Here is a 15,758-nt window from a genome sequence, read left to right as displayed (position 1 = left end):
CTTGCTTTGTATGGCCCATGAACTAAAAATGGTTTTTATGTTTTTTACTGGTTGGAGGAAAAAAAATCAAGAAAACTATTAAACATACCTGAAACTAATGTTAAATGTCAGTTATACCTCAATTTCTTAAAAAAAGACTTATTTCATGGCACAGGAAAATTACATGAAATTCACATTCCAATGTCTATAAATAAAATTTTGTTGGAATGCAGCCATGCTCACTCATTTACATATAATCTGTGGCTGCTTTTGTTCCACACTGGCAGAGTTGAGTACCTGCAACAGAGATCAAATGGGCTGCAAAGCCTAAATTATTTACTGCCTGTCCCTTTACAGAAAAATTTCACTGACCCCTGGATTGGTAAGTAGTGCCAGTTGCTTACCCAACGTGAGTGGTGCTGTGTGTATCACAGGAAGCTCACAGGACTCGTTTCCGTACTGCGTTGTATCCTCCAGCTCCCAAAGCATCTGTAAGCCAAGTGTCAGAAGTCACCGTGAGCTTGCGGCTTCATGAAGTCTTGTTTTCCCCCCCAAATCAATGTACAACTTTTACGCGTATTGCATCTTTAAAATATCACAAACAAGTCTGAGGAATCACTTCACTGACATCTTGGCATTTCTATAGCTGGACAACTTAGATCTTATTCATCAGCCTGCTGAACTGTTCCTTTTTCAGAAACAGATGCTATCCAAAAATGTTCTGATATCCTTGTTTTAACTGTTGTGGCTTGCTGAATCAAAGCAGCTGAATTCGATACAAGTTCAATGTCATTTCCTTCAAGAATTAACTCATCTTTCTGGGCTTGAGATACTGAACAAGCAGCACCTGACCTCATCTGAACCCGGCGGATATATTTTCATTGTCTTAATCCATCTTTTTTGTAGTCATTCATTTACCCAACTTGAGTCCCACTAGCAGGAGTCAGGTTATCTGTCGCTCTCTCAGTATGGGTCTGCCCACTGATGTCCAAATAACAAACAAAATTTCTGTTCTTGTTTGAGTCTGACCACCCTATTCCTTCCCTCAGTTGAGGTAACTGTGTCACCCCTTATGTAGCTCTTCCTCTAATAGGGACTGGGAGAGTAGCAGGTGAAAACAATTTCTTCTTCCGCAATGGTAGAGACTCAGTAGTCTCAACTGTAAATTGAAAAAAAAAAAAAAAAGGTCCTCAGGGACTGACTCAGCACCTTGTGCCTGCCTTTTAAAGGAACAGAGAGACATCATTGAACTAGAAACTGAAAAAATTAGTAGTACGTGTATTATTGCAGATGCCTGGTATTTGGTATTAATTATTGCTCAAGAACCAAGAAACAACAAGGCAGTGTTTTCAGAATATGATTGTGGACAGTGTAGATTCTGGTCACTTGGAATTTGTGGTAAAATACACTATCTGATAAGTCCTAGGTCTCAACACAGGAAAGTTTGAGAACCACTGCTCTGAAGCATAAATTTTTTTTTTTTTTACCTTAATCCATTTGAACTAAAACAGTTTTTAAAGGTCATAGAATTCTTGTGACTGGGAGTGTAAGGGGCCAATAGAGATCATTTTATAGATTAGAAAGCTGAGAGAACAGAGCAGAGAAATAAATTACCTAGGACCCCATGAGGATGTTACAGAAGAGACTTGGATTTGCTCTGAGGACATCTTTTTACTATTAGAAGGTGGAAACATGTCATTTAGTTTTTGGTGTAATTACATAACCGTGAGCAGCCTGTTTTGGCCCATAATGGTGTCTAGAAACGCCAGCTCAGAAGACTTTCTTATAGTTAGTTAATTAAGTGACATATACTTTTTTTGAAGACAATTTGGTGGTCCCATCACTTAAATCTGAACTTTTTTTTTTTTTTAGTGTAATTAATTGGTTCCTGGGAATGCGAGCCAGAGGAAAATGAACTTGAATTTACGGAGAATAATGGAGTAGGGTGGCAGAGAAGGTTGTAAAATAAGTTAAAGTAGGGTACATAGACCGGAAGGAGCTGAAAAGACAGATTAAGTTAATTGTAGTGTTGTAAAAGCATAAAAGGAGCCAAAGAAATTTAAATATGGAAGTAGACAGGAAGAGAAAACATCCTCTGACCATTTAAGCCCTTTTTGTGTGGGATTGAGCCCTGAGGCAAATAACTTGGCTGCTTCGTGTCTTTTGCATGGCAAGGACCTTAAGGACATCTGGCCAGTGAGCTCAGTTGCTGATGTTTAAGAACCAGGGTAGGGTCTCTGAAGTGTTTTCAAGTCAATTTGTGGCATTTCTGAATATGTAGACACTTTGGACAGTATGTATGACAGGTTTTACCAATTTGAAGTGGTAATGTTGAGCTGATAAAAACAATTGAAAATGCTGGGCACCTGTCTTTTAATGCAGTGTACTTCTAAGTTTCTGATGATGAAATTTTTACCAATACTGAATATGTAGGAGGACTTAAGCACTTTGAAAAATAATTGGTAACTTTCATTTGATCAAGTTTGACCCTTTGACTTGGCCTCAGTAACTTCTTAAAGTCTTTACCAGCTGCCATATTAAAGCCTGGTTCTGAAACTCCTAGGGAAACTTGGGCAGTTATGGAGACCCTTTTTCCCTCCCTTTCAAAATTACTCACTGAACAGTTGCTTCCGTTGGGAAAGGTTGGGGGGTGGGTATTACGCTTGTTATGGAAGTTCATGAGGGCAGAGACTTGGTATTGTTTCCTGCTGTATTCCTGTACTAAGAACAATGCCTGACACAGCATTGTCACCCAACAAATACTTGAAGGAATGAATATTGTGTACCCCAACTCCCTTAAGGAAAGAAGAAATATTTATACTTCCAGATGCCATCTTCTCAACTGGAGGGTTTTTTTTGGTTGTTGTTTTCTTTTATTAGCTTGAGAGTACTAGGTCCTTAATGGGTGAACCCCATTAGTTTCAGTAATGAACAAGTCTGTCCATGACAAAAGGTCTTGTTTATATACAATACACATTTGTGGAGGACAGATGATAGTTTGGACTTTGAAAAATGGAAATGCTATTATTTCGTTTTCTCATTCTTGAGTTTTTAAGGATTTTTTTGAGAGCTGAATCCCCCCAACATTTTACTTTTAAGTTCTGGCGGTCTTTGAGCTTTTAACCAGAACAGCCTCTGTCCTGCTTACTTTGAAAGGCTATTAACTATGCCCTAGAATTTTGGAAATGTTCTCATTGAGAATCGCTGTAAAATAGTGATAAGGGCTCTTCTCTGGGCTACAAATGAAAAGCAGCTGCCGTTAAGGTGGATCACAGACTGGGTTTCCTGGATGGAAACTGGACCAACGTTGGTAAAGTCTGAATTTAGACAGCTGTGTCTTGTGTAGGGGGAAAGGGAAGGGTAGAATTCTTTGACCCCTCAAACCATCCCCTTGCCAGTTACGGGCTTTCAGGCTTCCCGACTGCTTTTAGTTTGGCATTAAGTTCCTGGGGAGATTCACACACCCCTGATACTGACCACACTCCCGATGTCAGTCTTTATCACCGAGACCAGCTGGTTATCTGTCCTAGACAAAAAGTCTTCTTTTAAAGTGTTAGGACATACTGGGGATAGAGTGTTAAGTAGAAATGTCGATTTTGTTTAAACTAGCTTCGGTGGATGTGCGGTATCCATGGGTTTTTGAAGGTCGGGGGAAGGAGAAGATGCAAGCATTTGTCCTAGTAGAAGTGATTTAATAAATGAACGGGTAATAAATATCTTCTTTAGAAAGTTAATTTCTTCCCCCAGTGTTTTCACCCAAATGGTTCCAGTGTTCACTTTCCTAATAGTGCACTGATCGTATGTGTGTGTGTCAGAGATGAGCAGAGGTTATCTTCGACAGAATTGTATTTTGAGAGCCCCTTTGGTTGAACACTTTTATTCCCCATCCTCCACACACATGACTCGAAGACTGTCTTGGAAGAAGGAGCCCATCATGTTACACAGCTGCTTTTAAGTCTTAAATTCTGTCATCAAAAGTCAGTGTAAGGAGGTCTGGCTTTATACTTTCCTTTATACCAGACAAGTTTCTCTCTGCCTTTGTCTATAAGGAGGCAAAGGACTCTGCTCGTTCTTGTTCCCATCTGATTACCCTAATAGTTTAGAAGAATGGTGGAGTGGCAAAATGCCTTAAGATCACAGAATAGTTGATAAAAATGATCCTTAAAAGTTGCCATTCTTTAGCCTTTTCTGTTTTAAGAATGAAGTTCCCGCCTGGGGTGAATTGTGATTGCATTAGAGACTCTGGGGCTGGGGGGGGTGGAATAGGTTTGGCAACATTGTTAGCCACCTGCTGATTGCAGCTAAACGAATTCAAGTGTTTTTCTACATGGAGGGGGGAAAGAGTGGGGGAGGTTAACTGGTGTTATCAGTGTATCCCTTAAAACCTGTAGGTTTTTTAGGCTTCTGCGTATAGGATTGTTAGAGCAGGCTGAAGTTTTACTTCACAAATGGTTTTCTTTCCTAGGTCTGTACAGGAAAGACAATCAGATAGCCTTTTATCATTGTTGGCGGGTCAAGCCAGGTGAATGGGCATGGTTGCTGCCTTAAAAACCTGGACCCTAAGTTATTTGGAATGATTTGGTAGGCTCAGTTCAGTTCTATAAATTAATCACGAAGAGGGTTCAGAAATAATTGTACTTCATTGACAGTTGTCAACATGTTTGTCATTTTGTGGAGATAAGTCAGGAATTCTACAGCCATACACAAAGAATTTGATTGCCTTTTGAAATAAAATTCTGCAAGATCACTTAAATTTTCTGAACCCGTTTCTTCATCTGTAAGAGCGATCACAGGTATCAAGTCGATGGTCAACAGATTGAAGCTTCTAATCACTACCTGTGGTGCTTTCGTGTAGACCCAGTAGTTAAGGGACTTTTGCCTAAGGTCGTAAGTAAGTGGTAGAACAAGGATTTGAATCACATCTTTTTCATTCTGTCGAACCAGTCAGTTTTGTGCTACTCTTGTTATGTCTCTAATCGGCATTAGGATTTAGCCATGATCTTTTGTGCTAACTGCATCCTTTTTCTTTTTTAATCCGCCACCCCCGTCGCTGCCAACGAACCAATCCCTAGCTGCATCATTCTTGAACATATGTAACAGTGTTTCATGGCTTGACTTCCTTTAATTTGTGTCTGGTTCCCCTGTGGGAGTGAACTCTTCATCTTATGCCTGGTTTGACACTGATTTGGCTACTTGGGGCTGACTGTACACCTGGTTTCCAACAGGACAGTTTTATTGTTATCCTGGGATTATGCCAGCTTTCAGGGTCTTTATAACAGTTGGATCAAATTTTGCTGGACTTATTTGACACTGAAGTTTCTTATTCCTTAGGTGTTCTGTTTCCCTTCTATCTAGCAGAGGATTAGGACTCTGAAGCTACAAGATACAGAAATTTATCTGTATCTTTTAAGAAACTGCTTTTGGGATACATGACGTTAAAGAAGCAGATTAAAATAACTCTAGGATTTTATTTTTTAATATGCACCTGATAAAAATCAACTCTACCATTTCCCAGCTGGTAGGAAGTGTATCTCAATTTTGTTCAATCATCAGAAGATGAATTTTTCAGCAATAGTAATACTACTAATAATAATGAATCGATGATTTTCATGGCTTCTGTGCCAAGAATGCCATGTTCCTTCACTTTGTTAACTCCCTCTTAACCTTTAGTAAGACTTAGCTCAAATAATGCCTCCACCAGGAGGAAACTCATGTTGACTCCTCACTGCCCTCTTGGATCCAGGCTGTTTCCCTTCATTATATTATTTTTCACTTGGAAACAAAGGAGGCAGTTCACCCAGATTCAGCATTTTTTACTCTTAAGACTTGTTTCAAAATGCCCATAAATATAAGTTCTCCTACTGCCCTACTACCCTTGCAGAAAAGTAGCAGGGCAGAAGAGTAGAAAATGCTGCCATCGTGTAAGAGATGGTGGTAATGACACCCACATGTTTCAGGTATAGACATTTGGGAACATGTCTTTCACCTCTATAAAAAGTGTTTGTTGTTCTAAATATAGGAGCATCAGGATGCAATTAAAACACTGTTACTTTAATGTCAGTCATTGACATTTGAGATTTTGGGGGTAGGGAAGGAATTTTAATCCAGTCCAGCAAGTCTAAAATTAAAAAAGGTTTCCTCTCTGCTGACTTAATTTTCTCTGCTTTCATGTATACATAAACCAGAATGAATTTTCTGCTTTGGAACTATATCTTCAAGCTAAATTTGTAGATATGGACTGCTGAGTCAAAAGAGAGTGTGTAAATTAGTTTTGTTGGATAGTGTCAAGTTCCTCCTCCATAAGGATTATATGAACTACATGCCCTTTTTCAGAGATGCTAAGAAGCAAAAATGTGTCTTAGATTTGATGAAATTGGTACCACCCAGAGAGAGTTGTGAAAACTAGGGTTGGATACTTAAAGCATACTACCTTTTGCAGAGTACACTCTAAGTAAAGGATAGCTATTAGCTATTATCTTTTGTGAAATGGGGCTTATATTTCCTTATGAGAGTGGTAAGAAAGTTGAATGAGACAATAAGTACTCTAGCATGGTTCTGGCACCTATCGTAGTACCCTTACTCCTTGGGCCCTGGCTGTTTGGATTTCATATCTTAATTACCACCTTACTGGATTGTATACTCCTTGAGGGCAGAGTCCATGTCTGATGAGCCTTTAGCAGGGTGCTTTCGATTTAAGAATATATTTTAAATGGTTGTAAACTGAATTAGACCTCAGAATATAATTCTGAATCCAGTCGTAAAAGGTTTCCTTTTCTTTTGCGTATTAACTGTCAAGTCCTTGTGTAACGCTAGCCAGCAACTATTCTGCAATCAGAGAAGACAAAGATATGTTCCTTTGCATCATTTGGAAGTCTCTAACTTAAAAATCTTTCTTAACTTCAAGGAATACATTATTAGATGACAAAAGGTGTTGATGTGCTATTCCATTATTTACTCATCTATCCTATGGAGTAACTCCAGTTCAGTTAGAGTGAAAGGAATTAGTTGTTACATGTCTTGCATCTTCTCAAGGCTGCCTTATTTCAGGGGTCTTCTTGCCATGTCTTCATCTCAGATTTTTGAATGCTAGGGATCGAAACAGTTGTTATCAGGAGGTTATTGGGTGAGCTGAATTCACACGGAATGAGATTTTTCTGGTGATTATTAATATGCAGTGGTTTGCATCTTTCATTTCTAAGCTATAGGTTCTTTCTGCATTTAAGCAGATGCTTGAAGTGGCAAAATCCTTCTCCAAAACATTTTAATAGTGTCTGTTCTTAGGTGGATTCCAGTTAAGGGGAAAGGGTATGTCGTAAAAGTCATTTTCAAGGCCATTGGTAAGCTGCCTGCAAACATTTTCACCATGAGGGACATAGATCAGTATGCCCTTCTAACTTCACTTTTTCACTTACTGGCTTCTCTTCGGACCAACATCTTTGATCTTTAGTCAGATGCCCCACTGTTACCTTAAATACAGTATGACTCCAGTTAGTTTCATCATTTCTCCAGGCCTTTTCCTTCTCCCAACCTTTGTTCTGCACAGCTTCCTGTGTTTTCAAAGCCACTTCGTTGTTGTTCTGAGTTTTCTTTGATTCTGCGTCTTCTTCGATTCTTCTCCTGCATTTATTTATTACACATAGCCAGTGAGTTCCTGGAACTGAGTTCGTCTTCCATTTTCCTCAACATGCTTTCATATTTTTTCCTTCCTTCTCAGTCCTGTTGCTATCACTTTTTTCTAGACTGCTTCAAAAACCACTAAATACTCACTCTGCTTTTACCTTTCTGCCCACACTGCCCTTCAGTTAATATTCCTTAAATATGGCTTTTATTTTATTCCTTTTCTGCTTGAAGTGGCTCCGTTATCTGTGGAGTAGGACACCCTGACTTTTGGGTTAATTTTATCTATCAAACTTTATCTCTTACTCCCCTTAACCTAATCCTTTATTGGAGTAGGCTAGTCTTCTCCTTGCTGTACCCTTATATAATAAGAACAAAGAAGGGATCAGGAGTGAAGACACTTAAAGATAGTGTTTAACTTTTTATTATGAAAAGTTTCAAGCATATGTAACTCTCAATCCTTTGCCAATCTTATATCCTCCCCACTCCCTTTTTATCCTATATCCTCCCCCCTCCCTTTTTTTTTACCTGAGGGTATTTTGAATGCAAGTTCCAGATGTCAGTACCTTCATGTACATTTTTAGAGGTTATGTATCAATTTACCTAGAGTAGATCATCTCTAGTTTCCTTGTCAGTTGATAATTTGATTTGTTTACATACTTTTGGTGTTCAGGAGGCACCCCATTCTGTTTTGCCTCCTCTCTCATTTTTCCTCAGAAGGCCCCCCCAGCCTGCCATGTGGGAAAATTTAGCAGCTATGCTATAGCCATTCAGATATTTGAAGAAATTGCCATATATTATACTTTTTGCTACCTGTCACAGCATGCATAGCACAATTTGAGTATATAGTAGACATATAATAACTATTTATTTTTCTGATTATTTCTCTGAATATCTTTTTTATTATTAGTTTCAGGTGTACAAAACAATGTAATAGACATATACACCCCTTACAAAGTCATAATTCCCCTCCCAGTATACAGCTATTACAATTCCAATGACTCTATTCTCTATGCTGTACTCCACTTGCTGTCACTGTATGTGTGTATTTGCTTATAGTTGGCATTCAATATTAATAACTTCTTTTTAAATTAGGGACACTTGGGGTTTAGATTTTTGACCTAGGTCTTATTTGTATCAGTGGATTATTTAGCTACAGCCTTAAGTTTCTGATCAGATATTTTGGTTTTGCATTTTTAGATTAGCAATTGCTTTAGAAGACTTGAAGACTTGGCTTTAAAATTAATTTTGAAGTTTTGTACATTGAAAAAGAATGTTATTGGCAGACTGGTTATCTGAAACCTACTTGGAATTACTTTCAATTTATCTTTTACTGAGTTTCCTTTTTCTTTAAATTTAGTGCTTTTTAGTGAATTAAGCTTTTTCCTTGTGTACACCAATATTTGTCAAAGTAAATTGTTGAAACTTGGTAATTTTTTAAAAGTAACTTATTTTTTATTATAGAAGTGATTTACATGGGAAAACATTGGAAAACAAGGCGAAGTATATACACAAAAAATCAAGTTGCTCATAAATTTAACACCCAAAGATAACTATTTTTAACATTTTGGTGTCTGTCTCCTAGTCTTTTTCATACATGTTTATTAGTTATCCATTCCTATGAAACATGTTACCTCAAAATTCAGCAGTTTAAAATGACAAACGTTTGTTTTCTCACACAGTTTCTGTGAGCCGGGAATCCAGGAGCAGCTTAGCTGCGTAGTTCTGGCTCACGGTCTGTCGTGGGACTGCAGTCATCTGAAGGCTTACCTGAGACTGGAGGACCTACTTCCAAGGTGGTTGACTCACAGGGCTCTTGCCGGCGAGTCTCAGTTCCCCACCACATGGGCTTCTCCGAATGGCTGCTTGAGTGTCCTAACAACATGAAGTTGTCTTCCCTCAGAGCAAGCAGAAAGATCCAATGCCTTTTGTGACCTGGGGACATTTCCACTTTACCCTGTTTTTAGGAGTGCGTCACTTAAGTCCAGTCTATATTCAAGGAGAAGGAAATTAGGCCACCCCTCTTGAAAGAAAGAGTATCAAAGAATCTGTTGGACATATTCTAAAACCACCACACATGTGTTCCATACATAAACTTCTAGTTGATTCCTGTTCAACTTTGACCTGACCTCACTTGAACAGTGTTTTTTCGATAGGCCCTTGGGTTAATTCTGATCCACACTTAAAATTTTGAGAGTCACTAACTTGAATAAGTGGAGAAAGATAACCATGTTCACGGATCAAAAGACACAAGAATATTTCCAAACGTTCCTATAAACACAAACTCCCAGCTGGCTTTTACTTTTTCGTGTTTAAGAAATTGACAAACTGAATCTCAAACTTGTATGGAATTACAAAAGATGTAGAATAGCCAAAACTATTTTAAAAAAAGAGTAAAGCTACATTATCTGATTTCAAAACTTACTATGAAAAAGAAAACCTTACTGTGAAGCTATACGTAGTAGTCAAGATAGTGTCTGTTTGTGTAAGCATAGAATAGAGTTCAGAAATAGACCTGTGATTATAAGGTCACCTCATTTGCAGTGCAGAAGTCGAGGCAATTCAATAGGGAAAGAGCTGTGTTTTCAAAAAATGGTGATAGAATAACTGGACATTGTTATAGATTTAAAAATGTATCCTGTCCCTTCCCTCTATAAAACTCCTAGGGAAAAAAAAGTATTCAGTATACACACACACTCTATAACAAAAAATTTGTAATCCAGAATGTATAAAGAACTCTTACAACTCAGTAATAAGACAAACAGATATTTATTTGAAGAGATACTTCACCAAAGAAGATACATGAGTGGCCAATAAACACATGAAGAGATGTGCTGCTTACCCCCCCACACACACACACTACCCCCCCACACACACACACACATTTGTAACACGTCTTAGTTTTAGAGGCAGGGTAATGGGATGCCTTGTCTGGGCTGTTCTGTGAAATATTTCCTTCCAATGGAATGTGCTCTTATGGCTGTCACACCGTTTGAATCCTGTCATTGTACTTCTCCACCAGCTCGTCAGGGTAGGCGGGCAGGAGATAGCCTACGATTGCCCTTAACTGACTCATCTCTTATGGTTGCAGATTCTCATAAACATAAAGATAAACACAAAGATCGGGAACACCGGCACAAAGAGCACAAGAAGGACAAGGAGAAGGACCGAGAAAAGTCCAAACATAGCAACAGGTAAGGGTGGAACCAGCAAGTCCTTCATTCAGCAGCGGGCTGGCTGGGGCTGGGGTCACCTAGAAGAGGCCTTAACTTAAGTCGCAGGTAAATAGCTGGATAGCAAAGGAAGCAGAGACTGTATTTGCTTCCGGAGTTGCTAAGATGATGACCTTGATAATTCAGGCCTTACTGGGGATGCCATTGTTCAAATCAGGGTGTATGAAGCAAGTAGGGTGAATTTTCTTTCAATATACACCTCATTAAAAATAGAATTTTTAAGTGAGCTATGGATTCATTGTGATACGCGATGGCATTTTCTCTAGTGGGAACATTTCTTAACGAATCATCTGCCACTCCTATGGTCTTTTTTCCTCCATCACTCACTCATTTCCTACCACTTGATCATCGAGTTTCCATTTTTATTACTCTGATGAATTTAACCTCAGTAGTTGAATCCAGTCTCAATTCAGATGCATCTTCTCCTGTTTATAGTTGTCCAACCCATGTTAGTACCTACCAAAGGAGATCTGAGAGCAAAGAATGTTGCCAAGAATAAAGAAGTTCATTTCATAATGATAAAAGGGACTAATTAATCAGGAGGACATATAGTAGTTATAAATGTGTATACACTAAGAGATCCTCCAAGTACATGAAGTAAAAACTTATAGTACTGCAAAGAGAAATAGACAATTCATAATTATAGTCAGATTTTACTGTGTTCTCAATTGATAGATAGTATAAGCAGAGAGAAACATCGGATACAGAATACAGAATACTTGAATACTTGAATATTATCAATCAACTTGATTTAACTGGCATTTATAGAATATTCCACTCAACAGCAGAAACACATGGAACATTTGCCAAGATACAGCGTATTCTCTGGCCAGCCCTCCTCCTTAAAACCAACTTCTCTTGGCTTTCATGCCTCCATCCTCTTCCACCTTTCTGGCCACCGTTTTTATCTTCTAATTAATGTACATAGTGATTTTTGTAACAGTCTTTGGCTGTCTTCCTCTGCCACTTCTGTTGCCATTTACCCTTCTTTCACATTCTATATCCAGTCTTCCTGGAGTTCTTTTCAGTTCCTCAAACACAACGTGTTTTCTAGTATCTCTAGGTCTTAAAACATGCTGTTACTGGTTCTGGAATACTCTGTTACCCTCTTAGTAGTATCCTTCTTTTAGTTGCAGCTTAGACTTTGCTTCTTTCCAGGTATGCTTTCTGTCCACCCCCTCATACTAAGTGTCACTTCTGTGTGCTCTCTGGCACCTTGAATATTTCCCTATCATAGTAATTAGCACGTAGTGTTGGTGATATAATTGTCTCTTTACTTTTCTGTATGCCCCACTAGACTCTTAAGGTCTGAGAGCAGTGTTGGGGTCTGTTGTATTCATTTTACACCCTCAAGGCTTAGTATAGATAGGTAGGTGGCACTTAGTACATGTTTATTGAGTCAGTGAGTGGATGACCTCTGGATATAACAGTTACTATCTTCTCTTCTTTTCACATAATCACAGTGTTTATTCTATAGGATAATTCCCTTTGGCCATTGATTTTTCAAACAAGTTTTTTGTGTTTGTGGTGAAATACACATAACACACAAAGTTTGCCATTTTGAAGTGGCATTAATACATTCACAATGTTATACAGCCATCACCAGTATTCATCTTCAGAACTTGTCATCATCCCAAATAATCTCTAAACCCGTTGAGCAATACCTCCTCGTTCTGTCCTCGCCCCATCCTTGGCAACTTCTATTCTACATTCTACCTCTGAATTTGCCTATTTTAGGTATCTCATATAAATGGAATCATAAACTATTGTCCTTTTTGTGTCTGGCTTATTTCCCTTAGCATAATGATTTCAAGGTTCATACTGTTGCATATCAGATTTATATTTCTTTTTATGGCTGAACAATATTCCATTGTATGTCTATACCCTTCATCTGTTGATGGATATTTTGGGGGTTTTCACCTTTTGGCTATTGTGAATAAATCTGCTGTGAACATGGGTGTACAAATATCTGTTAGAGTCCCTGATCTCAATTCTTTTGAGTTTATTCTTAGAAGAATTGCTGGATCATGTCAAACATTTTTATCCTGCCTGCCATGTTTATGCTTTGCTAGTTGATGTGAAGTGCCAAAACATGAGATAATCTTTGACCATGAAGAACCTCATCGTCTGAGGAAAATGCTTATAGATCAGATGAAGAAAGGCTAACTTTTATGTTGCCAGCAATCTGTCCAAAAAGAGTTTTAAAAGATAGCGGTTTATATAGAAAACATGAGGTTTTAAAAATTGATCCCTTCTTCTCTGGACATTTATTTCACTAACCGTAATTTACAGTTGTGGGAGAAAAGATTAGGTAGAAGTGGCATAAAGGCTTTGGGACATAAGTTTGGCCCTGCCGTTTTACCAGAATCTCCTTTTAAAAAATAAAGGCTGTGATTTTGGTGTCATTCTTCTGGAAAAGTCCACAATAGCTTAATCACTGTATCTAGGAGAAGGCCTAGACCTAGGTCTCAGGTGATCTAGGCTAGGTTAGGAAACCTTTCTTAACTCAGCTTTCTCATCTTTCTCAGTTTCTTTATATTAATCCGTGCTTCAGAGGGTATCCACGGGAGTCAGTAAACATAAAAGCTCTTTAGCGGTGAACTGCTCCACAAATGTGGGAGATGATATTTTATACATTTATCAAAGCATGCTTTTCCAGAATTACAGCACAGGCAAATTCAAGCATTTGTTCTGTGCAATTTTGTACCTTTTAATATTTTCTTCATTTCTAATCAAAATACTTAATGATAGCCTGTTTGCCAAGAGGCATTGGAAAAACCTGGCCTCAGTTTCTGTTCATACATGACTACATGTAGCCCTGGATCTCTAATTCACATGTGAGTAAGTTTAAAACAGTTTAAGCAGATGATGCGTTGTACGGGCTTCAAGGACTTCCTGTTTGACCTCTGCTGACACCTGCCTCTTTTCAACAAAGTCCAGTAAAGTCCTGTACACAATGTTCTTTTCCTAAGTGACTTCTGATCTTTCTAGAAGTTTTGGGTTTCTTTATTTTTTTTCAGTAGCAAATTAAGGAAACCTTGATAGTTTAATCATCTCTGAAGCCCAGAATAATTAATATTTAGCATGTTCTGTTTGAAAATGCTTCACTTCACTCCAACACCTTGCTGACAGTAATGTGTTCCTATAGTCCTTCCTTCTCTGCTAGGTATTAGCATCAGTCATTTCTTGGTAGGCTACACTTAGGACCCAAATCCAGGAGGCATCTTTCTCCTGCATAGTAACATGTACTGCATACATGGAGTGTCAGAGGGTGGGAAACCAGCTTTTCAGCTGAGAGAGAATGGGACGTAGAGCCACCCCTCGGGGTCCCATCTTACTCTTATGCTCAGTCCTTCATTGTTCTCACTCAAGGTTCAAAATAAGAGAGAGGGCACTAAAGATCATTCTACCTTATCTCTTTGCTTGGGCAAGAGGTGGAGGTGAAATGCTCAGTCACAAGGCAACGTGGTAGCAGAGCGAGGATGAAGTCCTAGTATGTTTTTCTCCCACTACATGATTCCTTCCAGTAAAAAATAAAAATATATCCCTCCTTAAGGAAGATTAGTTGTGTGGCGAAGCTAAACTCCGTGTTTAAATAGAAGCATCTTTCTCATACGCATGTGCTAGGCAGCCCAAGTTTTAAAAAGCGAATCATTTCAGGCACTGACTCGTTCTCTTTGGGCCTCAAATTCCTCAAGTTTTTGGCACTGGAAGTGTTAAGCTCATTAACGTGTGACCCTATGGAAACCCAGTCGGTGACTCTGTCCTATTTGACTTGTAACATCACAGGAAGAGTTTAAACAAAAGTCAAATAAAAATAATTTCTTCTGTTTACGTCTGACACTGCTTCTTTCTGTTAGCATTAATATTTAGCACTTTAGGTCCTTTTAAAAAATATATATGTATCTATATCTCCTCAAGAAACAAAAGGAATACTCTTATTAGATGCTAAAGAATCACCGGGCTTATAGGATCTCACCAGATATTTCTCTTAAAAGGTTGCATTCTTAGCTATAAATTATCTTTAATACTAGACCTCTTCTATAAACAACATTATTCAAAGCAATTGGAGGGGGGTGATTTTAGAAAATAAAGGACTATCACATGTAAAAAACAAGATTCCTCCTGCTAGTTTTTGACTCTGCATCTCTCGCCAATTTTAAACCTGGCACTCAGGCTAGAGTGACAAATTTGTGGAACACCAGGGATGACAGAAAAGCACTGCTGTGAAATAGAAAGGAAAGTGCTTTTCCAGCCATGTTGGCAGTGCTGATCTATACAGTCAGTGTGAGAAATATCTGAGAAGAAGGATGCTTTTGGTTTCTGCTTTCCCTTCAGCTCCAAATTCTACCTGAATTAGAATCGAGAGAATGTAGGGTTTTTAGGAAAATACACGAGTTAAACAACCAGTTCTCAGATTAGGGGAAATTTTTCTGAACGTAATCAACTTTAAAAGATATGTTTACTCCTTTTTTTATAAGCTGATTGCTAAAGTGTTTCATTTATCTACACATCAACCTGTCTAGGGGAAATGGACAATTAACATAGGTAGGTAGAGAAGGCTGGATAGTTTAGAAATGAGGACTCTATCCCCATTCACGTGGGAACCGCTGTGATGTAGTGAAAAGCACACTAAAATAGAAATCGGGAGGCCAGGTTCTATCATTCACTAGCTGTGTGCCCTACATTGATTACCTGTGTGTCCTAATCCAAGCCAGTTAACTTCTGGGTCTCATTTGCCATTTTGTTCAAGTGTTGACAGCAACAATGGCCTGGTCAAGCTTTTAAGTTTGTTGGGGGAGAATTCAGTTGGAAGCTGTCACATACCAAACCAGTGAGATGATAGTGGTGACGGTGATGGTGATCCCCACAAACCTGAGTATCATTCAGAGAAAGGAGAGCTGTCCATGATGGTAGTTGACTCTAATT

General features: G+C 38.6%; 1 protein-coding gene across 1 annotated transcript in view; it reads left to right on the top strand.

Annotated features, from left to right (window-relative positions):
* The window catches only part of TOP1 (DNA topoisomerase I), an 80,962-nt gene that overhangs the window by 18,149 nt on the left and 47,055 nt on the right, over window positions 1–15,758 (top strand). Inside the window, exon 3 of the mRNA XM_081033439.1 lies at window positions 10,688–10,790. Coding sequence (XP_080889565.1) covers window positions 10,688–10,790 — 103 coding nt within the window. The remainder of the gene's footprint in view (window positions 1–10,687; window positions 10,791–15,758) is intronic.

This window comes from Rhinolophus hipposideros, assembly GCF_964194185.1.
Source record: "Rhinolophus hipposideros genome assembly, chromosome: 22".
Lineage (NCBI taxonomy): Eukaryota > Metazoa > Chordata > Mammalia > Chiroptera > Rhinolophidae > Rhinolophus > Rhinolophus hipposideros.
Note: the sequence above shows the minus strand (reverse complement) of the source record. Positions and strands in the feature narration are given on the sequence as shown.